The sequence below is a fragment of the Microcebus murinus genome, chromosome 12, assembly GCF_040939455.1.
Source record: "Microcebus murinus isolate Inina chromosome 12, M.murinus_Inina_mat1.0, whole genome shotgun sequence".
Taxonomy (NCBI): Eukaryota; Metazoa; Chordata; class Mammalia; order Primates; family Cheirogaleidae; genus Microcebus; species Microcebus murinus.
The window spans coordinates 26,722,145-26,746,084 of NC_134115.1; the positions used below are offsets into that span (position 1 = coordinate 26,722,145).

At 40.8% G+C, this 23,940-nt stretch overlaps 1 protein-coding gene and 1 pseudogene across 2 annotated transcripts in view; one reads left to right on the plus strand and one right to left on the minus strand.

The window, feature by feature from the left end:
* CEMIP2 (cell migration inducing hyaluronidase 2) overlaps positions 1–17,423 on the plus strand; it is a 77,196-nt gene extending 59,773 nt beyond the window's left edge. For both annotated transcript variants that reach the window (XM_012770904.3, XM_012770903.2), the window contains exons 19-24: positions 662–844; positions 3,475–3,694; positions 5,517–5,615; positions 9,820–9,974; positions 12,363–12,466; positions 12,755–17,423. In XM_012770904.3, coding sequence (XP_012626358.2) covers positions 662–844; positions 3,475–3,694; positions 5,517–5,615; positions 9,820–9,974; positions 12,363–12,466; positions 12,755–12,951 — 958 coding nt within the window. In that variant the 3' untranslated portion in view covers positions 12,952–17,423. The remainder of the gene's footprint in view (positions 1–661; positions 845–3,474; positions 3,695–5,516; positions 5,616–9,819; positions 9,975–12,362; positions 12,467–12,754) is intronic.
* A 1,113-nt stretch (positions 17,424–18,536) lies between these two features.
* On the minus strand, positions 18,537–18,680 carry LOC142874727 (uncharacterized; annotated as a pseudogene).
* Positions 18,681–23,940: the final 5,260 nt, after the last annotated feature.

Consider the following 23,940-nt stretch of genomic DNA (forward strand, 5'->3'; position numbering starts at 1 on the left):
AACTTTTATTCATATTCCCTGAAATTCTGTTGAAATCAAGAATTTTTTGTGGGCCATAGTATTATTATAAATACATTGGTGTGAAATACTTGATATGAGAACTGCTTAAGATAGAAAGGGTAGGCCGGGCGCGGTGGCTCACGCCTGTAATCCTAGCACTCTGGGAGGCCTAGGCGGGTGGATTGCTCGAGGTCAGGAGTTCAAAACCAGCCTGAACAAGAGCGAGACCCCGTCTCTACTATAAAATAGAAAGAAAATTAATTGGCCAACTAATACATACAGAAAAAATTAGCTGGGCATGGTGGCGCATGCCTGTAGTCCCAGCTACTCGGGAGGCTGAGGCAGTAGGATCGCTTGAGCCCAGGAGTGTGAGGTTGCTGTGAGCTAGGCTGCCGCCATGGCACTCACTCTAGCCTGGGCAACAAAGTGAGACTCTGTCTCAAAAAAAAAAAAAAAAGATAGAAAGGGTAAAAACGTAACATAAAAGTGGATGATTTGTTACTATGCCGGGGTTCAGGGCTTCCATTGTTAGTGACGCAACACACAGCAGAAATTTAAGGAGGAAAAAAAAAAAACCATGGCTAAAATTTTCATGTGCTATCATACTCCAAAGAGAGTGGCTCAAGTGTGAATTAATTTTTTTATTGTCTCTCCTTTAAAGGAATGACTGGATTCGGGTTGGCCTCTGCTATCCATCAAACACAAGTTTTCAGGTTACCTTTGGCTTTTTGCAGCGGCAGAATGGTTCATTATCCAAAATGGAAGAGTATGAGCCTGTGCATTCACTGGAAGAACTGCAGAGGAAGCAGTCTGAGAGGAAATTCTATTTTGACTCCGGCACAGGGTAATTCAGTGGAACCAGGGAATGAGAATTATTGCTACTTTGCTTTAATGGTAAAATTGCTAGTCTTCAGCATAGTGGCTGTTTGGGAAAGCAGCCGATGTGTGGGTAATTCCCTGCATATTGCTGTTAGGGGTTGAGAGGGAAACTAGAATGACTGGTAATTATGGTTGGCAGTGGGAACCGGGTGAAGATGTTTGCCATCTACTTATTAAGGCAGTTATAGAGAGAAATCGTCCTTGTCCATGAAGAACCGGTAGGCCCAATTGAAAATTAAAATAATTTTTTTCTATAACAATGCTTTAGATGGTTATTTACATGAGTTATATAGTTCATATTTTAGTGAAAAGCTCATTTGTCTCTTCCTGCTCACTTAAGGCTATCTTTCAAGTTGACCTTGAGTTAAAAAAAAAAAAAAATCCCTGTGTAATTGTGGCATATTTGCTTTCAACTTTCTCTAGGCTGCATCTTTGCATTTTTTATGTAATCCTGTTCTCCGGGGGTCCTGTTGGCTTTGTCTGCTTTTATCCCGTTACATCTGTCAGCCTGTGGGCTATGGTAGGCTTCCTCTCCTGTACTCTTCCAGCAGGTAGCATGTTCCATCAGCCTCCCTCCTCCTGCCACCCTTCCCACTGTATACCATCATCTGGGCACTGTAAAGACAGCAATGTGAAGAAGACACATTTCTTCTATAAATTCACGGTCCATTGAAGGATGTGGACTTGCATAGCAAGTAATCAGAGAATGAAAGGTTTAAATGCTTTAAGTCCTGTAAGTGGGATGTTTTTTTCTTTTTTTTTTTTTTTGAAACAGAGTCTCACTCTGTGGCATGGCCTAGAATGTTGTGGCATCAGTTTAGCTCACAGCAACCTCAAACTCCTGGGTTCAAGCGATCCTGCCTCAGCCTCCTGAGTAGCTGGGACTACAGACGTGCACCACCATGCCCGGCTAATTCTTTCTATATATTTGTAGTTGGCCAGTTAATTTGTTTCTATGTTTAGTAGAGACGGGGTCTCACTCTTTCTCAGGCTGTTTTTTGAACTCCTGACCTTGAGTGATCCACCCGCCTCGGCCTCCCAGAGTGCTAGGATTACTGGTGGGAGCCACTGCGCCTGGCCTAGTGGGATGTTCAGTGTGCCCTTTTGGGTAACTCAGAAGTTCAGCTGAGAGTAACCAGTGATATCCCAAGAGGGTGACCCTGGAGCTGACTCTTGAGGACAATTAGGAGGAGATGGGAAAAGAGATGGGTGAGCTGTCCCAGGCAGAAAGAAAGGATAGTGTACATAAATGCATGGAGGCATGGAAGAATGTGGCATGGCATGTTTGGGGAAAGGCAGAAAATTTAGAGTGGGGAGAAGGGTGGTGAGATTGATTGGGGAAATGAAGTTGGGGCTCAGTCCTCCTTAAGTGCCTGGTTGTCCTTTGACTGAGATGCAACTCACTTGCTCTCCAGGTCTCCCAGCAGCCAGTGCAATCAGCTTAAAAAAGTTTTCTTATCATAATTGTCTCTGATTTTCAATTTCTAATTAGACTTAACCTACCTGGCCTTTTATTCTGTAGATGTCAGAACTTCCACATTCCCAGCTGACTTTCTAAAAAAGTACACAGAATACCCAAATTTATAAGGACTGTCTGGTGGCCACAAATTAATGATTAAATGTATAAAAATGATTAGGGAATATTTTCTGGTCTGGGTATTTCAAGAATCCCTCAGCCTCTGAGGTTCTAATTCTTAATTCTATTCATTTTGATGATTTTAATTATATATCAAAAAGCTCATGCCTAAAAGTCCCTGTCATTTGTTATGTGTATGTGTTAAAATTACTGGATGTTGTGACAGTGGCTGATTTTTGCTTCATAATTACAACTTTGCCTTGTTCACTGACCTCATCTTAAAATGTGAATTCTTCGTCTCTGGTAATCAATCACATTTGATCAAGTCCTTTAGAATCTTCACTTCCTTTGGTTTAGAAGGACTGGGTTTTCTGACAGACGTTGAAGTGCTACCTAGAAGTTAGACTTTTCATATTGGCAGTAAGAGGATTATTCAGAAATGGGTAGAACTGTTCATTTTGCCTGATTTTGGCCTGAATATAGACAGAAGGGACTGCAGACCTATCTGCTCTTGGTAAATATCACAGAAATTGATTTGAGACTATAGCTTGGCTTTAGCCAAACAAGTCAGAGTTGCTGTTTTTATTATTCCAGTCTTGTGCTTTAAACCAAAATGGTTTATGAACAACAACAACAAAAAAAGAACTACATCAATTTACCAAATCCTAAACTCAACACAAGTGTAAAGTTTTCCAAGGATTTTTTTTGAGCCAAACCAAATTCCACCCTCCCAAAATACCTATGGAACTAATTCAAACTAGAAATCAAATTTGATATCTTCCAGAATGACTGAACCAGGGTATCAAAATATTTTCTAAAGTGGTATTGCATTTGACTTAGGACCCTGGGAGGATAGGAAGAAAACAGAAACAACTTTTATTAGTTTTGTAATTTGTTTTTCTTTTAAGGAAAATTTACTTTACTGGAGGAATATCCCTTTTGGCCATGAGTTGATCTGAGGAATTTTGTAAGATTTGGACAGTGAGTCTAACTAATGGATTGATTTCTGTTTTGTGCAGGTTATTGTTTTTGTATCTCAAAGCCAAAAGCCACAGGGACGGCAATAGTTACTGTTCATCTCAGGGATGCGAAAGAGTCAAGATCCAGGCAGCAACAGACTCAAAAGACATCAGTAACTGCATGGCCAAAGCGTACCCACGGTATTACAGAAAGCCCTCAGCGGTCACCCAGATGCCGTCCATGCTCACTGGCCTCTGTAAAGGCTGTGGGACCCGGCAGGTAAACAAGGAACAAAAGTGGGTCGTGTAGCCTGGGAGAAAAAGTCAAAGCATTTCTTTGCAGTAGGACATCTTTTCTTTGACACATCTGTTTTGCCAATTTAGAAACACTCCATGGTGTCTCCTGAATTTTGACCAATGCTAGAATGTAATGCCCACAAGAAGCAAACTAGTTCAAATTTATAACAAAACTACTTTCCCCCATGATACATCAGTTTACCCTGGATGGCTTGGAAATTCAAGGGGATTTTTATATTGAATTTCAAAACCAAACACATGTCTATGAGGCATTAGTAAGAAAATTCGCATGATTTTTTTTTTTTTTTTTGAAACAGAGTCTCACTCTGTGGCCTGGGCTAGAGTGCCATGGCATCAGCCTAGCTCACAGCAACCTCAAACAATCCTGGGCTCAAGCAATCCTTCTCCCTCAGCCTCTGGAGTAGCTGGGACTACAGGCATGCACCATCATGCCCGGCTAATTGTTTCTCTCTATTGTTTTAGTTGGCCAATTAATTTCTTTCTATTTATAATAGAGACGGGGTCTCGCTCTTGCTCAGGCTGGTTTCGAACTCCTGACCTTGAGCGATCCACCCACCTCGGCCTCCCAGAGTGCTAGAATTAAGGCGTGAGCCACCACGCCCGGCCTCGCATGAGTTTTTGACCCCAAGCTTGAGATAACAAAGAAATGTCCAGCTTCTGAATGCTGCTTAGTCTCATTATAATCATTTGTTCTTGCAGTGAAGTTGCTAACATTGAGTTATAAGGACAGTGTACTTTTAAGTGCTAAATTGTGTGAGGGTTAAACATGTTTGAATGAGAAGAGAGCCTGGAGGGAGGTGGGAGGAGGTGAGTTTTGGAGACCAGAAGTAATTTGGAAAAACAGAGGAGGGAAAAGGGAAGGGCATTCTTAGGGAGGGAACAGCATAGGCAAAGCCAGAGTGGCAGCAAAGAAGGTGCAGTGCTTGTGGGAAAGTGAGGAGATGGCCTTGTTGCATATAATAGAGACACATGTGGCCTGGGTATAAGACATGGCTCCATTCATGGAATACTTTGCAGGTCACAGAGAGGAGTTGAGACTCAGTCATGTACAAAGCCACTAAAAGTTTCTCAACAGGGGGTAGTCCTTGTTACCTATACTTCTTTTCTTAGTTACAGAGTGACTGAGCCCCAGTGTGGGATAATTTCTCTGAAAAGGACTTTTAAAAAGATTTGTGCCTGTTTTTTCAATGAAATTTTTACAAAGATTTAAATGTAAAGCACATTTATCAATCTGTTTGTTTATTTTTGAGACAAGGTCTCTTTTTCCTGGGCTAGAGTGCAGTGAGTGGTATCATCATAGCTCACAGCAACCTCAAACTCCTGGGCTCAAGTGATCCTCCTGCTTCAGCCTCCCAAGTAGCTGGGACTATAGGTGGGCACCACTATGCCCAGCTAATGTTTTCTATTTTTTGCAGAGATAAGGTCTTGCTCTTGCTCAAGCTGATCTCTGAAACTCTTGGCCTCAAGTGATCCTCCCACATTGGCTTCCCAAAACGCTAGGATTATAGATGTGAGCCACCGTGCCCAGCCTATTTAGTCATTTATTGAATTGATTTGATTAACAAGATTACACTTATTTGAAACTAGGATTGTTCCAGCAAATGAGGAACATGTACTTAACTGTGTTAAGCATATCAAGATATAATTCTAGGTCATGAGATATGTACAAAACGTTCAGAAAAAGAAATGCAGCCATCGGCTTTGATTATAATTGAGTTTATATTGAGGGGACCTTTGGGGGGAAAATACAGTTGCCATAAATATGGAGCTTCTTTCCTGTCTAGGTGGTGTTTACTAGTGATCCTCATAAAAGCTACCTCCCTGTGCAATTCCAGTCACCCAGTAAAGTGGAAACTCAGCGTGGAGACCCGTCTGTTATTTCTGTAAGTACCGTTTGGTCTTAGTCTGTTCTGGCTGCTATAACAAAATACTGTAAATTAGGTGGCTTATAAATAACAGAAATTTATTTCTCACAGTTGTGGAGACTGGACAGTACAGGGTCAAGATTCCAGCAGGTGCAGTGTCTGGTGAGGGCCCGCCTCCTGGTGGGATGGTGCCTTCTTGCTGCATCCTCAAGGGTCGCGAGGTCTCTTTTATAAGGGCACTAATCCTGTTCCTGAGGGCTCCACCCTCATGTCCTAATCACCTCCCAAAGATGCCACCTCCTGATACTGTCACCTTGTGGCTGAGGATTTCAATATATACATTTAGGGGGGACACAAACATTCATACCAGGTGTGTACACTGCTGTGGCTTCTTGATTTTATCTTTCAGCCCACTGACATGAATTATCTCTGGCAATAGTCACTGGTTTGGAATCACATTTTGATTATTGGTGACAAGCAATACAATAGAGGTATAAATACTTCCTAAACCCTTGTGGTTTCAAATAAGTGTTTTTATTAAAGGTTTTTTTTTTTCTGAGTACATTATGTTTACTGATTACTTTGAAGCTGATATTAAAATTTGTTCACAATACTTTTACTCCCTAAGAACGTTACCAGTGACTTAGATTTTATTTCTATAAGAAAAAAGAGGCCGGGCGCTGTGGCTCACGCCTGTAATCCTAGCTCTTGGGAGGCCGAGGCGGGCGGATTGCTCAAGGTCAGGAGTTCAAAACCAGCCTGAGCAAGAGCGAGACCCCGTCTCTACTATAAATAGAAAGAAATTAATTGGCCAACTGATATATATATAGAAAAAATTAACCGGGCATGGTGGCGCATGCCTGTAGTCCCAGCTACTCGGGAGGCTGAGGCAGGAGGATCCCTTGAGCCCAGGAGTTTGAGGTTGCTGTGAGCTAGGCTGACGCCACGGCACTCACTCTAGCCTGGGCAACAAAGCGAGACTCTGTCTCAAAAAAAAAAAAAAAAAAAAAAAGAAAAAAGAAATCTTATTTTTTACTTATTTTTTATTTTTTTATTTTTTATTATTTTTTTTTCCAGCAGTAGGATCAAGGAAGAAATCTTATTTTTCAATCCTTGATTAAAAGATAGTTGCCATAGGCAATTGAGATATAGAAAACTGTAATTTGTTTAAGATATGGGAAATAATGATTTTAAAATCTCTGGCCTTTTAAGTTTGTCTTTCCCCAGTTTTTTCAGATGAGGAAAGTGAAGATGCAAAGTGTTAGTTGTCTTTTAGTGGGTTAATGAAAGAATAGCTGTGAGTCTCAGTATTAACACTGGAATTTAGAGCCAAGTTAGCCACTGGGAACAGGTCTCATCATATGGCCTGTCCCAAATCCAGTTGATCTGGGTGCCCTCATATGAAGAGCTCTTTGAGTGACAGGCGTCTAGCTTTCTGACTGGTACCCAGCCAGGGCCTGCGCCCAGTCTCACGTGGTCTTTTTAGGAACTTAGCTTTTTTCAGTGGTGGGCAACGTAAGTCATAAATCCAAATATATGTGGACAAAATTAAATTTCACTTTATCAAATTTTTTATCATAGTAAAATACAACATAAAATTTGCCATTTTAATCATTCTTTAAGTGTGTAGTTCAGTGGCATGAAGTACATTCATATTGTTGTGTAACCATCATCAACACTCAGCTCCAGAATTTTTTACTCTTTCTTTCTTTTTTTTTTTTTTTTTTGAGACAGAGTCTCACTTTGTTGCCCAGGGTAGAGTGAGTGCCGTGGCATCAGCCTAGCTCACAGCAACCTCAAACTCCTGGGCTCAAGCAATCCTGCTGCCTCAGCCTCCCAAGTAGCTGGGACTATAGGCATGCACTATCGTGCCAGGCTAATTTTTTGTATATATATTTTTAGTTGCTCAATTAATTTCTTTCTATTTTTTTTTAGTAGAGACGGGGGGGGGGGTCTCACTCAGGCTGGTTTCGAACTCCTGACCTCGAGCGATCCGCCCGCCTCGGCCTCCCAGAGTACTAGGATTATAGGCGTGAGCCACCGCGCCTGGCTGAATTTTTTACTCTTAAGACTATCTCTACTTAAATGTTGCTCAAAGATTCCTCAAGTCTGTATTTAAACCTTTTCCCCTCTGTCAGTAGTCCTGCATTTTGTAATATGCACATGATGTAATTTTTTTTTTTTTTTGAGACAGAGTCTCACTCTGTTGCCCAGGCTAGAGTGCCATGGCGTCAGCCTAGCTCACAGCAACCTCAAATTCCTGGGCTGAAGCAATCCTCCTGCCTCAGCCTCCCGAGTAGCTGGGACTACAGGCATGCGCCACCAGGCCAGGCTAATTTTTTCTATCTATATTTTTAGTAGTTCAGCTAATGTTTTTCTATTTTTAGTAGAGATGGGTTCTCGCTCTTGCTCAGACTGGTCTTGAACTCCTGAGCTCAAACAATCCACCTGTCTTGGCCTCCCAGAGTGCTAGGATTACAGGCATGAGCTACTGCGCCTGGCCCATGATGTAATTTTATTGGCATAAAATCTGTTAACTCAGCATCTGAATGTAGTCGGCCACGTGAGGAACCTGATCTCACCCTGCTAGCCTGGTATCTGGTGGGGGTTGCATGGGAGAAGCAGGTGGGTACTGGATCTCGCTGCTCTGGTAGCTCACTAGATATTAGATAGATAGATATTATAGATAGATAGATCACTAGATAATAGGTATATGGATAGATAGATTGATAGATTGTTTTGCCAAAAAAAAAAAAAAAAAAATTCAGGCATGCTACGCCCCAGGGTCTGAAGACATTGTTTGACTCCATTGCTGCACATCGGGTCCCTGGGACCCTAGAAAATCATAGAGTACTGTGTTTTGTCATACATATCTCTAATATGTTTTCAAACGTGTCACCTGAACATTCTTTCCTAGGACCCAGCATTGCTTTAGTGGGTATCGTTTTTGTTTTTTTGAGATGGGGTCTTGCTCTGTTGCTCTGTTGCCCAAGCTGTCCTTGTGCTCCTGGGCCCAAGCGATCCTCCCAGGTAGCTGGGACTATGCCACCACGCCAGGCTTTGCTCTAATTTTTATGGAAAGCTTTCTGTTTCTTTTAAGCCACAGATTTTTGGGGGGTACTTTTCATGAGGACAGTTTGAGTGTGTTGAGGATTGTTACATAATTTTTTCTTAAAAGGGCCTCAATTTTAAGTATCGAGACTTTAAAAAGTAAAAAGAATACCATCTAGTCTTCCTGCATATAAAGCTTACCTTAAGCACGTCCAGAATGATTTACTAGATTAGCACAATTTAAACATAGCTAAAAGGCAATTTTGAATTCCAGTGAGATCAATAGTGATTAGAAGTAAAATTTAAATATCTTAATTTCCCCAAGCAAGGACAGGTGCAGTGGTGAGAACATTTGTTCTTTGTTAGCCTTTAGCATCGTTTATAATTTTATACCTAATAAAAAAAATCAGTGCCTATGGGTTTAGTGTTTAGTTCTAGTCATTGGTTTTTTCCTTTTTGGCTGAAGAATTAATGATATTTGGAAATGTCTGGAGTTCCTCTTTCTTGAAAAGGTCACAAACCATTCATTTAAAGAGGACAACTATGGAACCACAGCTCATAATAATTGTGAGACCAAATATAGTAGTACCTTGTAGCTTAAATCCCAGTAAAATGACTACTTTGCCATTTTGATTTCAGGGAAGAGCTTTATTTATAGTGAAGGAGATAAAGCAGTTGGACTTCTGTGATATTGTAAACCTAAGCTCTAATGGGGAATTTCTGTGGGTCAAGGCATGAAAAAAAAATATATATATATTTCCCCCCCCTCAAACTAAGTTGATAGTAAGTGAGCTATCTGAGCTGCAGTACAGAGGCTACCACTTGATTACTGACTATCAAAACTTTGAGTCCATTGAGAGAGTGTGTGTGAGAATGAAGGCCTTGAGCACTGCAGAGCGAGTCAGCCAGCTTCGCTGTGTGGGGGCCACCATGCAGCTTCTTCAGAGCATCTTCTCCAGGCAGCAAAGATCAATTAAGGCACAGTCTATAGAACACAGGCACAATTTCAAACGTTGGTGGGGAAAGAGTAAGTAAAATATGCAATTTGAATTCTGGAAATAGAATTTGAATTATGGGTTTAGAAGACAGAGGCAAGGAGCTGGAAAGATGAGTCATCCCGGAGAGGTTCTTGAAATGGTGATGCTAGCAGAAGACATTTTTGTATTCTCAGGTCAACGGCACCGACTTTACCTTCCGAAGCGCAGGTGTCCTCCTGCTCATTGTAGATGCATGCAGCGTTCCATTCCGGTTGACAGAAAAAAAGTTTTTCCCTCTTGTTGATGTCAGTCACTTGGAAGAGTATTTAAAAACAGGCATCCCTCCAAGGTAGGTAAAACGTGTTCTGTAATGGGAGCAAACCACCTAAAAGACATGGAGTGCTCTAAACAGATAACATTTGGCTAGCTCTGAGGTTTGGTTCATATTTTACATTTTGTTTGCCAGATCTTTTACTCTGTGGGCATTCAGGGCTCTGTGAAAGGTATTTCATTCCTTTCCTACCTCAGATTGATGCCCATGTGGTCTGAGTTGCTTATCCTTGACAAGCTGTTGCTTAATGGCAGAACTTGGATATTTGAACATTTTTGCAAATGGTAGGAGGGTTCCTAGCAGGAGAAAAAGCTCATTATTTGGAACATTACTATCCCACTTTTTAGTATTAAATTAATCTACTTTGTACCCAGCTTGCTCAGAGGCTTATTTTCCATTTTTGAAGTGATTTCCCAGGCAGTTTACCTTTGCAGCCAACTGTCCCACTGATGGACTCTCGGACAGCATTGTACCATGACTGTGATAGAGGACATCATCACCTGGGTCATTTGGAAATGGCTAGAAAAGAGCAAATTGATTTTTAAGTGGTTGAATGTCTGGTCTGTCTTTTAAGAGTGCTAATCTGATTGCTTCTCGTTGTTGGTCTCTAAAGAAAGGTGCGCAGGGGAGAAACCTTCCTTTTTCAGGGCTGGCCAGACCCTGCCTGGAGGCAAGGAGATGAATTCAGGGTCTTTTCTGCCCTTTGGCTTTGCCCCAGATGTTGATTTATACACAGGCCTTCCTTTAGTGAAGTCATTAGGGAAGAACATAAGCTTCCCAGAAATTAAAAGCCTGTCTAGCTTTAGAATCATTTTCCGATCACTTATGCACTTTATACATTAAACAACCAGATCCTAATAAGTCCCATGAAATCATTAAATTATTTGGGTATAATATTCAGTATGCATGTCTAGTTCTATCTTCTTGTTTAAGATAGAACACTTGTGGGGCCTCAATGTTCTTTAAGGATTTAAAGATTTTTTTTCTTAATGTTGAAAACATATGCACTTATTCACTTCCCCTAAAACCATCCGGGGCATAAATCTCTCCACAAGTATTTAGGACAACATCATAGTCCTGCAAAGTACCTTTGAGGTTTAAGAGTTAAAACCAACTCATTAAAAAGTTCATGAGGTGGTTTCTAGAAAGGGGACACAAGAAAGGCTTTTGAGATGCTGGTGATGCTATTTTGTGATCTGGATGCTGGTTACACAAATATCGTTTAGTTTGCAAAAATTCAACTGTGCATGTTGTATTTTAATAAAGTGTTAAGAAGTTATGGGGCAACTGGCAGTGACTTCTAGGGAGACACTGAGCACGTGTGTGTGGAGGGGTTGGGTGGGTCAGAGGGTGAGCTGTAAGCGATCTCATGGCTAATTCTGACCTGTCGAAGAAGGTCCGATCTACAGAGTGGCTATCCTGAGTCCTCTGCACTGATTCTGAATTAAGCCACCAGTGCTTTAGAAAGACCACAAGAAAGAACTCATACTGATATAAAACTTAAGGCTCTTAATCGTAAGAAATGTCAAGACCCACATTAATAAAACAAATACATTTACTAAGGGATGTACAACAAGAGTGGAATAAAAGGAGAGATTCTCTCTGTTTCTGGATGGAAAAATTGATATTGTAAAGATGTCACTCTCCCTAAATTATAAATTTAACACATTTCCATTAACACGTAACCGATAGGTTACTTTTCTGTTGTACTTGACAGTGGACACTGAAGTTTATCTGGAAGAACAAACGTTAGAGAGTAGTAAAACATTTTAAAACAAATCACAATAATACAAGAGGCTTGTTTTATCAGATATTAAAATAAACTGTGAAGTCATAGTAATTAAGCCAGCATAGAAGAGGCAGAGGGATCAGAGAAAGAGAATAGAGAATCCGCAGACAGATCTGGGTATGTGTGTTTATGTGCTGTATGGTAAAGATGGCAATTTAAACCAAACCATGGAGAACAGATTTTGTTTTATTTTGTCTTAGAATTGTGTCTGTCCATTCATTTAATAAGTAGATAATAGAACATAGATAAATAGGGCATCTGAAACAAAATAAAACTATCTTCCAGTATTATACCTTCCAATGTTAAACTATCTTCCAATGTTATAACAGACTGTTCCCCAAAAGAGCAGTGTCCCAAGCTGTCCACTAGGTAAACTTACCCTAAATGACTTGGTTTCCCTTACTTTTTGGTTTCCCTTGTAATAAGAACACGAGAAGTTCCATGTGGGGCAGAAGAGTGGGATTTTGTCATTAGCAGAGATGAAAAAGCATGTGAGCTTTTTTCTGAATTCTGCTTTTATCTCGTGTTTCTTTTCTGTATTCAGTTCAGAAAGGTACTCAAATAAATATGTACTGAATGATTGAAATTAGCACTGATTTTCTAACTTTAATATGCAGGTCCATTGTTCTGTTGAGCACGAGAGGAGAAATAAAACAGTTGAACATTTCAGATTCATTGGTACTTCTGGGGTTAGCCAAACCAGCTCATCTTTATAACAAAGGTTTGTATTTATATTATTATTCTATGAGGTTCTTAGAGGGACAACAGGATATGCCTTTTTATGGTGGAATTTAGCTATCAGACCATTTTCAGGGCCTTGCTTTTCTGGAGTTGGTATCCTTAAGGCAATTTCTAAATAAAGGGACAGTGTTAGAGGAAGTGTGTTGGGATGTGGTTTGTTATCTGGGGCAAGAGGTGGGTGGGTAAGAGTTCATTTGCTGATGTAAGGAAGTGTAGGGTTTTTAAAATAGCTGCCTTTGTTTTGCTCACCTCTGCATTATTTTTTTAGGGAGTACCATATTTGTGGGATTCAGCGGAACCTTGAAATTGTCATGGACTAAGCTATTTACCAGTCCTGCTGGACAGGGCCTTGGGGTGCTTGAACAATTCCTACCTTTGCAGCTGGACGAATATGGTTGTCCCAGAGCAGGCACCGTTCGCAGAAGAGACTTGGAACTGTTAAAGCTAGCTTCAAAAGCACATTAGAGACTAACTGTAACTTAAGTGCTGGGAAGAAAAAAAAAATGTGAACTAACTTATTTAATTTATGGCATTTTTAAGATGACACTGTTAACCCAATGGAACCATTTTCCTGTTTGATACAGAAAGGGGAGAAAAGAAAGAGTATAAAGTCATTGCTTGAATACCAGCTCATGCACCTTCTAGTTTGTACAAAATGTTAGAGAAATTATTTGTATCTGTAAGGCTGGCCCGTTCAGAGAGCAGTTCTCTTATTCCTCCCCTTCCACCCCAGTGTTTTGTAATGACCATAAGCGGTGTTTTACTGTTTGTGTAATGTGGCGTGCTGGGGTGGGGGTTTCTGACAGTCAGCCTGAAGTCTATAGAAGACCAGCTATTGTAGCGCCTTGGATACTTGAAGTCTAATGCTCAGTTGTGTTGTGCAGCAGTTGACTTGGTGGCTGGCATGTTCAGTGACACCTGGGGCCCTGTTTTTGGGCAGCCTTTGAAGACTTTTTATGATACTGAATGACAAGAGTTTTAAGTGGCACCTCAGGCCCAGCTCATGCCCTTTTTTGCCTGGACATGTGCTATTTTTATCCATTTGTATATTGATTACTTCTAAGGGTTCAACCTACAGACAGGAAGTATATTGGGACAAAAGTGCACACAGGGAATTAGGATTAAATTCCTTTAATCCGTGACCTTTGGGCAAAAAGTTGACCTTCACCAAAGGTCTGGGGCTGTTGGGACCATTTTTGCAGCTTTAATCCTTAGCCTGTTTGGACTGTATATTTGTGTTTCAAATGCAGAGCTGAGCTGAAAATTGACTTTTTTTTTCCTCTTAAAAAAAGAAGCAGGCCATTTTCCTGAACTGTACACTTGTGTTGTTTTAACTTGCACAAAGGAAGTCTGTTCTTGGTGTTGCTCTTGCACCTGGGTTTTTGTTGTTGTTTTTGTGTGTGGATATTTTTTTAAGCTTTTCTGTTCACCATCCTGCCAGGAAAATCCCAGAAAGCTTAATTATACTCCAAAAAGATTGTACCCAGAGAAGGAAGAAAGGAGAGCCTTCTAAGGGCCAGAATCATTGAGGTTCAAGCATGAACCTCTTTGTAGCCTTAAAGGAGTGAATCAGTGTTAATTAAGTTGTTAAAGCCAATTAAAAAGGGTGCCATGATGCCCAATTTCCCTTTCCTCTGGGCACGTGTCTCCTGCTGGTGAGAATCGCATGTGACAAAAGGAGATTGGCCTCCATGTCCTGGAATGCTGCCACACCAAGAGGAAAGAAACATCAAAATATCTTTACGTTTTTCTAAACCCACAATGCATGAAGTGTAGTGGAGAGATGGCCTAGGGGAGGTGGTAGGGTGTGATTGGGCTGGCATTGGGAATGAGCGTAGACAAATCCACTTTGCTCTGCTAAGGGCAAAGGCTGATGATGGCCTGTACCTTTGTGTTTGGGAGAAACTGCAGAGCAGCTCTGTGACTTCTTTAACTTTACAAATATGCTACCTCAAAGTGCTACCGATGATAAACCTTTCTAACTGTAAGTGCTCTTGCTCAGGGCACGTGTCTTAATCAAAGTTTGGTTTTTTGGGTTTTTTTTTTTTTTGTATATTGACGAATGAGATCTGACCTATGAAATGTATTATTGGATCATGGTTCCTGAAGGTGATTAAAGTTTGTTTGTGTGTGTGTTTTACGACTTAAATATCTCTTATGTGTGTTTTTTAGAGTTTGATTCTTTAAAGATTTGGAGAGGATATGTAAGTTACCAAGGCGCTTGGTTTTTCTGTTTTATATACTAATAATCAGGGCCTAAGTTAAAGAAATAAAAATATGTGTGCATGGATTTTATATATGTGTGTATGTGAGTTTATATCTCTATCTATAAATTTTTAAATTGCAGGTTCCAGCTGTAAAGAAGTTATTGGCAGAAATGAGGAAGAGAAACTTGTCCGCCAAGTAGATTTTGTAAGACTGAGCTTCAAAAGGGCAGAGACCATATTCTCCAAAGCGGAGGTTCTCAACCTTGGCTGCACGTTGGAATCACCTGGGAGCTTTAAAAAAATATGGAAGCCCGGACCTCACCCCCCTTTCCCCCCAGATTCCGATTTAATTGGTGCGGGGTGCAGCCTGGGTATTGGAATTTTTTTAAAGCTCCCTGGGTGATTCTGACATGGTGCCAGGTTTCAGAACCACTGTGCTACTATAATAGGCCTACTGTTCAACTTCAGTCTATAATTTTTTGTGACTAAAACAAAATTGCATTTATTTTTATTTAAGATCCCTAGATTACTCCCAGAACTCCCAGCCCTAAACAAAGCATTTCACCATTGTCTCTTTTTAGTAGAACTTTAGTCTTTAATCATTCCATTCGTCCCATAAGCCAGTATACACAGTTTAGGCAATTGGGAGCTAGCAGTCTGTTCTATTTCTACCAAGAAAATATATTCAAAGGTGATTTATAAGTTTGTAAGCATTTTCCACCAGGTGAGGCAATTGGTTGAGCTCCAGAACTGTGGCCGTCCACAAATCAGTCAGCTGATGAGAAACCCAGAGTGCTCTCGTGTGTCAACAGACTGGGGTTTAGGTCTTTGCTGGGGGACTCCTGTGTCCGCACCTGAGTCAGCATGGCCATATATTATCCCCAGAAGCTGGAAGAGAGTGCTTGCGAGAAGATGAAAGGCAGACTCGCACGGTCTCACGGACTGTGACTCAAAAGCAGCCACTAAGCTGATGTTTAGACTGGGAGGTGGGAAGGGGAGATTTATGACTCCTGTAACTTTGACGGGAGAGAACGCATCCTTCTGCCATTAAGTGGGTTCCTTTGTTTTGTGGAAGGGAGGGCAATGAGGAGATGGATAGAGGCAGAATGCTTCAGTCAAGGACTGTAGGTTTTCATTCCTTCAGAGATGAGATAATGTTTGGATGAGTCCAGTGGAAAGGCATTTCAATAGGAAGGAATGCACTTAGTTAATTCAAATGATTTTTTCTTTTTTTCTCTGTTGCTCTTAGTAGGTGATCACAGTACATAGATTCCATCATGATGATGTTTGTTGATTTTTTTTTTTGTAATTTAAAAAAAAATTTCAGCATATTATGGGAGTACAAATTTTAAGGTTTCAAATAATGCCCTTGCCCCTCCCTCCCCCCACGATGTTTGTTGATTTTTGTGATGCAGAGTTGGCGTTTACCTCCAGAATTCTTGTTTTCGCTTTCAGATACTTACTAAACAATGTTTAATGGCTTGAGAAATTCCCCAGGAGGTGAAGACCTTTCATAGGGTAACAGATTTGTATTATTACTGTTGTTAGTCTTACTTGGTTATAACCCAATCTGCTGGAAATGTGAGCAGCCACTCTGGGCTGGAGCTAATTTTCAACAAAAGGTCAGAGAGGGAAAAAAAAAGTGTAAGTAAAACCATTCCTGCTTCCTCACTCACAAATGACAAAATGCTGTTCAATTCTTGCTGCACTATTTGAGTCTTTTGGAAGAGAGAGGTTTTTTTTTTTTTTTACCCTTATTTATCCTCAATATGAGAAGCTGATAAAAGGATGTTTAATTAGGTCCGGGTGATGCAGATAAGGGCACACACGCTTTTTATGTAGTACAATTACAGAATGAGTGGCTGAACTGCGATTTCTAAATGAGGAACTGTGCCCCATAGGGATCCAAAATTACCAGCCATAGCAAGCCGTGAAAATGTGTTATCTGAACATACAACAAAGGGTGGGTCAGAAAAACATCTTCGTAGATGTGTTTTTGTAATTTTTCTAAGATGCACAGAATGATTAGTCGACATATGAAAAGCGGTAAGTTTAAAGTTCATCCTCAGAAAAGCTTTGGCTTCATGGTTATGACTGATCCATCGGGGTTGACAAACTATGATCTATTGGCCCTCTGCCCACAATTTGGAGCTAACAGTTGTTTTTATATTTTTAAATATATATTGGAAAAATTTAAAAGAAGAATAATTTTATGAGGTGAAAAGTCTTATGACATTTAAATTTCAGTGTCCATAAAAAAAAAAAATCTCGTTGGCATACAGCCAAGCGCACTTACTCACATGTAGTAACTATGGGTGCTCATGGGCTATAGTGGCAGAGTTGGGTGGTTGCCACGGAGACTCTAAGGCCTGCAAAGCTGAAATTATTTACTGTAGTCCCTTTATTAATAAAGTTTACCAGCCCTTGATCTCGGTGATGGGTGTACCCCGTGCTCGTTGTCCTGTTCTTGGAACTTCCTCGCATTTTGAGAATTTGTAAAATAGCAAGTTATGGAAAAAACCCTGCATCAGAATCACCTGAGGTGCTTGGAGAAAACGCAGAATCCCAAGCCCCAGCTCAGACTTGGAGAATTGGCATCTCCGGCAGTTGGAGCTGGGAATATAATTGTAGGACAAGCTCTCCAGGTGTTTCTTATGAACGCTAAAGTTTGAAACCCACATAACATGCAGGGAGCCCTTTCTCTCCCTTCAATAGAGAACACATCTGAACAAATTTAAAGTGTGTGTGTTTTTTTTTAAGCCTGATGATTCCAGCTACGTTGTCTTCCTCAGAACTTTAAAACACTAATGTAGGGCAGATTTAGTGCACAGCAGAGGGTGTGGCTGTTACTGGGACAGAGGTTTGAGCCTGTGATTGAGTTCTCCATCATGTCTAAAAGTCTCACTGTTACAGTGATTCCTGTGGCTACAATCATTCCTACTCTGAAATTCCCAGCCATTCTTTGTTTTCTACAAGTTCTTTATTATTAATATTATTATTTTAAGGACTTTAAGAAAAAACATACATTTGGCCACAATCAGGCTGCACAGACTAACAAAACGTAGGTTTCTTTGCTTTTTGATGAAGCTGTATCCACTCTAGTTATTTCACTCATATTCATTCAAGCTCCGATTGGTAATTGTAGATGCATATTTTTTAAAAGGTAGAATGAATTATTTCATACAAGTAGTTTGCTTTGTAAGCAAAAGCCTTTTAATACATGAACTTCATGGAGGGTTGGAGGTGGTTGAGTGGACTTGAGGGATAATGAAATTGAGCCTTGCTAGAGAAGAAGTTGAGCAAGGGACGTTCACCTTTCACCAGCCCACACTGATCACCAACACCCAGTTTCTGAGAGAAGGTAGGTTTCTAACGTGGGAGAATGAAGGATTCGCACGTTTCAGGGGGCAAGGAGCCTGGAGCATTATTAGCTCCCAATATGGGTGGGAGGAGGAGAGCGTTCTGACGGGAATGGCCATGACAAAACTTGTTGCCTCCTTCAAAAGTATGCTTGTGGTCAGCTTTCTAAGGAAAATAGTTCTTAGTGAGCAGTTAGTGGATTGGAGTCAAGGAGAAGCGCCTGATACAGTCATTTGTTGTAGGTACAGTAGATGTTTTTTGGTGACCAACCTGGGTTTGATTCCAACTTAGTACTAGTGGGCTTGCTTGAGCATCTTCTTACTCCTTTTGATCCTCAGCTTTCTCATCTATAAAATGGGACTATTAATACTTTTGTGAAATTATAGGGGTGATTAAATAAGAACAGCCATGACTCCCAAACACAGCTGGTTATCAGAATCACCTGATAGCTTATTTATTTATTTCCTTTTTTTCTTTCTTTTCCACTGTGCAACCTGCTTCATTGCCAGGAGCCTACGGGCACAGGCCAGGCAATGGTTCGGGGCCACAGTTTGCTCTGGCATGGGACACTATGATGATGGCTTATTTGAAAAAGAAAAAAACAACAACCTAGGTTTCCAGACATGTGAATTCAAATTTAGTAGTTTTTTGAGGGTTAAGGATTAGAGAAACTATATATTTTTAAATAAAATTCTGAGTTAATGCCAGGTTTGGAAACCACTAAGAATACCGTATGAAAAACCCTGCCTTAGTTTTAACATACTCTTGTACTCAGTTTTTTTGTATCTGGAAAACAGGACCTCGGGCCAGGCAATGGTTGTTTGGTGAATTGGTTGGAGCCTCCGCAGGAGGTTTGCATTTGTGCCCGTGATTGCGCTAGCACTGTAACGCAGCAAACCAGCTGTGTGTGGACTACAGCTATGAAACGTGAAAAAAAAGACCCCTCTGGAATGAAAACATGTGGCTGTTCTGCAGCCGGTCTGTGTAGTTTTCTGCTCTTCATTCTTGTAAAGGGAAACTTCAGTTCAGCTGCTAGTGTGTCTCTTCCAATCCCTTTTTACCTACCATAAACTTACAGGCAATAGAAACAGCTCATTTCTAACTATTGCCCAGTTTTTTAACCACCCACATTGTCTCTCTTCCTTCCCATCAAGTAGGAAAAATGCTAACATGGGGTGACATGGTTCAAAGCTAAGCTTTACATAACAAGCCGAAGCTGAGTCAAATGACTTGGAAAATGAGCACCTTTTTGGCAACAAGCCTTCCTGTGTTTCTTTGTCCCATTTCTTCCTAGTGACACCTCCGCCCGGCCCCCCACCCCTTGCTGCCCAAGGTCCACTGTTGGGACCCTTGTCATACTGGGGAGACCACATTCCCAGATCTCTTTTGTAACTCGCTCCCCACCACTGCTCGCACGTTCTCTGTCCAACCCTCAGGGTCCCTAGCCCTTGCTAAACTAAATCAACATTGGTCAGTCCTTATATCTGGAGCAAATTTACTCTTGGGCAGTAATGCTACTTTCATGTCTGCCCATGGTACCTATAGTGCTCAAAGTAATGTGTACCCAGAATTTTTGTTTATTTATCAGATCTGCCCTCCAGCATACTGACCTATAAGGCTGATGTCATCTATGTGCAGAGGAAGTTACAAATCTGGAAAATTCACATGCCAGGGAATCAGTCCCTGGATGATGGAGTCCATACCATCTACAGGATATGAGTACTTATATTTGAATGGGGGGATCTCTTCTGATCATCTTCAGGAAGGTTACGGATAATACCGTGATTTTCCTCTCGCTTAAGCAATGTTCACAGAACACAGAGACTGAATGAGTAACAATACCTGGCTCTGAAACATGTAATCCATTCGGATTCCAGGCCCAGGGTCTTGGCCACAAGAAAGCATATTTATCCCAACATCTTCCTGGAACCTGTGCTCTGTAAGCGCTGGAAGATTCTTTGTTTGTAGTGTCTTGCATTTCTGTAAATCACCTATTTCAATAGCTGAAAGAAAGAGATTTGGTAATTACAGCTTTTCTTTGTTGTAGCTCTATATTGAAAACACATGCCAGCAGGGTTAAGCAAGGACCCAAGTGGATAGATGATACATAAACAAGATTAGGAATCATAAGATTAGGGGCTTCCTGTGCAGGTTTAGTCACAGGAAGAGGGTCAGTTACAAGCACAAAATTGTTTTGGTGGGGGGAAGGGGTGATTTTGTTATATTGATGATCTATATTTTCTGGCTTTTGTTTCAAATTCCTTGAAATGAGTTAATTTGTTGATTTCAGTTATTTATTTTTTTATTGTAATATTATCTAAAATAATTGGCTTTAAAGTCCACTGACAAGTATAATTGTTGGATATTTTGGATAGACAACTTCTTAATGATCAGTTCAGCACCTGTATTATGGCTAGCTACTTGATTTGAAATAACACAAGACCCTCTTAATTTTATTTGGTTTTTAACTTTATTTTATCTGCTTACAGAAGACAAATGATTAATATGATGCCTAAAGGTAGCCAATTAGAGACTTACAGAGTAGTGACATGGGAGGTAAAAAATGAGGAGAAAGAAGAATGGCTCTACCCTTGTTTTCTTTTACTTTTGCTATTAACTATTTCCACCCTTAAATTAGCACATCAGAGTCGGTAGACTCTATCTAATCATTGTATTTCTGAGTTTGCTTAGTAAGAGAATACTTTTCTAAACAAATTCTGCCCTCTTTGTTATTTACGTGTCTGTGTGTGAGTTTTTGTCATTCTAATATTATCTTGTTGAGGGCTACAGAAATAAATTTACCATAGTGTGTATGGTAGAAAGAGTATTGCTTCAAGGGTAAAGTCTACTATTAATTACTAGAGGGAAGTTGGTTACTTAGATATACCACCTGTTTAGTGTGAGTTTCTAAGTTTAAAGGGACTGTGGGTTTAGCCTCTTTGTTTAGACTTCTGCCAGTCTAGCTGGGCTGAAATGGGCTGTTGAATAGTGGATGTTAAACTTTCAGATACCACGTGGGAAGAGAACAGGTTATAAAGGAGAGGAATCCCTGTATTAAAGATTATTATCTTCTGGACTCTGGCATTCTCTCTTGTCTACCAAAGCCCAGGACTATGTTTCCCCAAGTGAGGTTTATGGGCCATTTCCATCAGTCTCATGGGTTTACTGTTGATTTTGCAGTTTCATGGACTCCATTCTAGATGGATTACATTAGAATCTCGGTTGAAACCTATAAATCTGCATTTAAATAAGCAACTTTATTTAAAATTGAATTACATTAAGAAATAATTTTTATTAAGAATTAATATTAAGAATGAATCACAAAACCCAGAAATAGACTAGCAACAAAGGTGGCAGTACAAATCAGTGAGTAAAGGATAAACTATTCAATAAATAATTTGAGAATAATTGGTTTTCCACGTGGAAAAACAAAAATGTTTGACTAGATCCCTATCTCCACATCATGAAGAAGAATAAACTTTATATAGATTACATATTTAAGCATGGAAAGTAGAACTATAAAACTTTTAGGAAAACATATAGGGATATATCATTTTGACATTGAAATAGAGAAGGTTATCTACAATACATTAAAAAACACAAATCATAAAGAAAATAGAAAAATTTGGGCCGGGCATGGTGGCTCACACATGTAATCCTAGCACTCTGGGAGGCCGAGGCGGGCGGATTGCTCGAGGTCAGGAGTTCAAAACCAGCCTGAGCAAGAGCGAGACCCCTGTCTCTACTAAAAAATAGAAAGAAATTAATTGGCCAACTAATATATATAGAAAAAAGGAGCCGGGCATGGTGGCATATGCCTGTAGTCCCAGCTACTTGGAGGCTGAGGCAGGAGGATTGCTTGAGTACAGGAGTTTGAGGTTGCTGTGAGCTAGGATGACGCCACGGCACTCACTCTAGCCCAGGCAACAGAGTGAGACTCTGTCTCAAAAAAAAAAATGAGAAAATAGAAAAATTCTACTAGATTACAATTTGTCTTAGTCCATTCAGGCTGCCATGACAAAATTACAATAGATTGAGTAGTTTATAAACAATAGAAATTTATTTCTCACAGTTTTAGAAATTGGGAAATCCTTGTGACAAGAATTCCATTAAAAAAAATAGAGATTGGGAAGCCCACAATAAAGGCTCTGGAAGATTCAGTGTCTGGTGGGCGCCTGTCTTCTGGTTCATAGATGGGTCCTTCTCACTGTGTCCTCACATGATGGAAGGGACAAAGCAGCTCTCTGGGGCCCCAAATTTTATAAGGGCACTAATCCCACTCATGAGGACCCCATCATCACCACCTAATCACCTGCCAAAGGCCCCACCTCCTAACACCATCACGTTGGGTTTCAACATATGAATTTTGGGGGACACAAACATCTAGACCATATCATTCCTCCCCTGGCCCACCAAAATTCATGTCCTCACTTAAAAAAATACGTTCATTTTATTTCAATAGCCCCCAAAGTCTTACCTTGTTCCAGAATGAACTTTAAAGTTAAATCCAAAGTCTCAATCAGACATGGGTGAGGCTGAAAGTATGACTCATTCTGGGACAAAAGACTCTCCAGCTGTGAGCCTGTGGTATCAAACATGTTATGTGCTTCCAGAAAACAATGGTGGGACAGGAATAGGATAGACATTCCCATTCCAACAAGGAGAAATAGGAAAGAAGAAAGGGCTAATGGAGCCTCAGCAAAACCTTAAGACTTGAGAATAATTTTCTTAGACTCAAAACTCTGCTTTCCAGGCCCAGTGGGGTGGACTTTCTACTTTCTAGACCCACATGGCTGGTGGCTCTATTCTCATGGCTTCGAGCAGCCCCACCTCCATGCCATTTCTCTGGTGGCCCTACCTGCACAGTAGCTCTGTGCCTGTGTCTTGAGCCTGCAGCACTCCCCAGCTGGGATTGCATGCCAGTCGCTCTAACTCTTGGTCCTGGTGTGGCCATGCCCCGACGGCTCTCCTAGGCATTGTGCTAGTGCAGGCTGTCTGTAGTAACCTTGCTCCGCGGCTGTTTTCTGCCTGGGCTGCAGGTTCTCCAGGGCACCTTTTGAAATTTAGGTAGAGGGAGCCACACCCTTACAGCTCTGCTGGGTGGTGTGCACATTGAACCAGGGCCACCAGCGCCACCCCTGGAGTGGCCAAGGAGTGTGGTGACAGAGTACAGGAAGCAAAACCTTGCGGCAGTGCCAGGCAGAGAGTGCCAAGGTCCCCTGGGTACCAGTGACTCCTCCTTTGAAACTGCTATGTCCTCCAGGCCCTTGCACTTTGGGCCTGTGATGGGAGTATCAGCCATTATCCCCAAAGTGCCTTCAGGGTCATTCATTCTCTAGTCTTGATGAATAGCACCTAGCCAATCTATACCAATTTCCTTATCAAAGGGTCACTTGGCCACACCCTTGGTGTTGTCTCCCAAACATACTTTCTCAGTTTTTATAATATGCACAGGCTGAGAAATTTTAAGTTTTGCTTTCCTATTGATTAAAAATTTTGTCTTTAAATCACTTCTCTCTTCTCACATCTTACTATAAGCATTCAAGACAATTCAAGCTGGATCTTCAACACTTTGCTTGGAAATTTCTTCTGCCAAATATATCATTTCATTATTCACAAATTCTATCTTCCACAAAAACACTAGGCCATAAACACAATTCAGCCAAGTTCTTTGCCACTTTTTTTTTTTTTTTTTTGAGACAGAGTCTCGCTTTCTTGCCTAGGCTAGAGTGAGTGCCGTGGCGTCAGCCTAGCTCACAGCAACCTCAGACTCCTGGGCTCAAGCAATCCTCCTGCCTCAGCCTCCCGAGTAGCTGGGACTACAGGCACGAGCCACCATGCCCGGCTGATTTTTATATTATATATATTAGTTGGCCAATTAAATTCT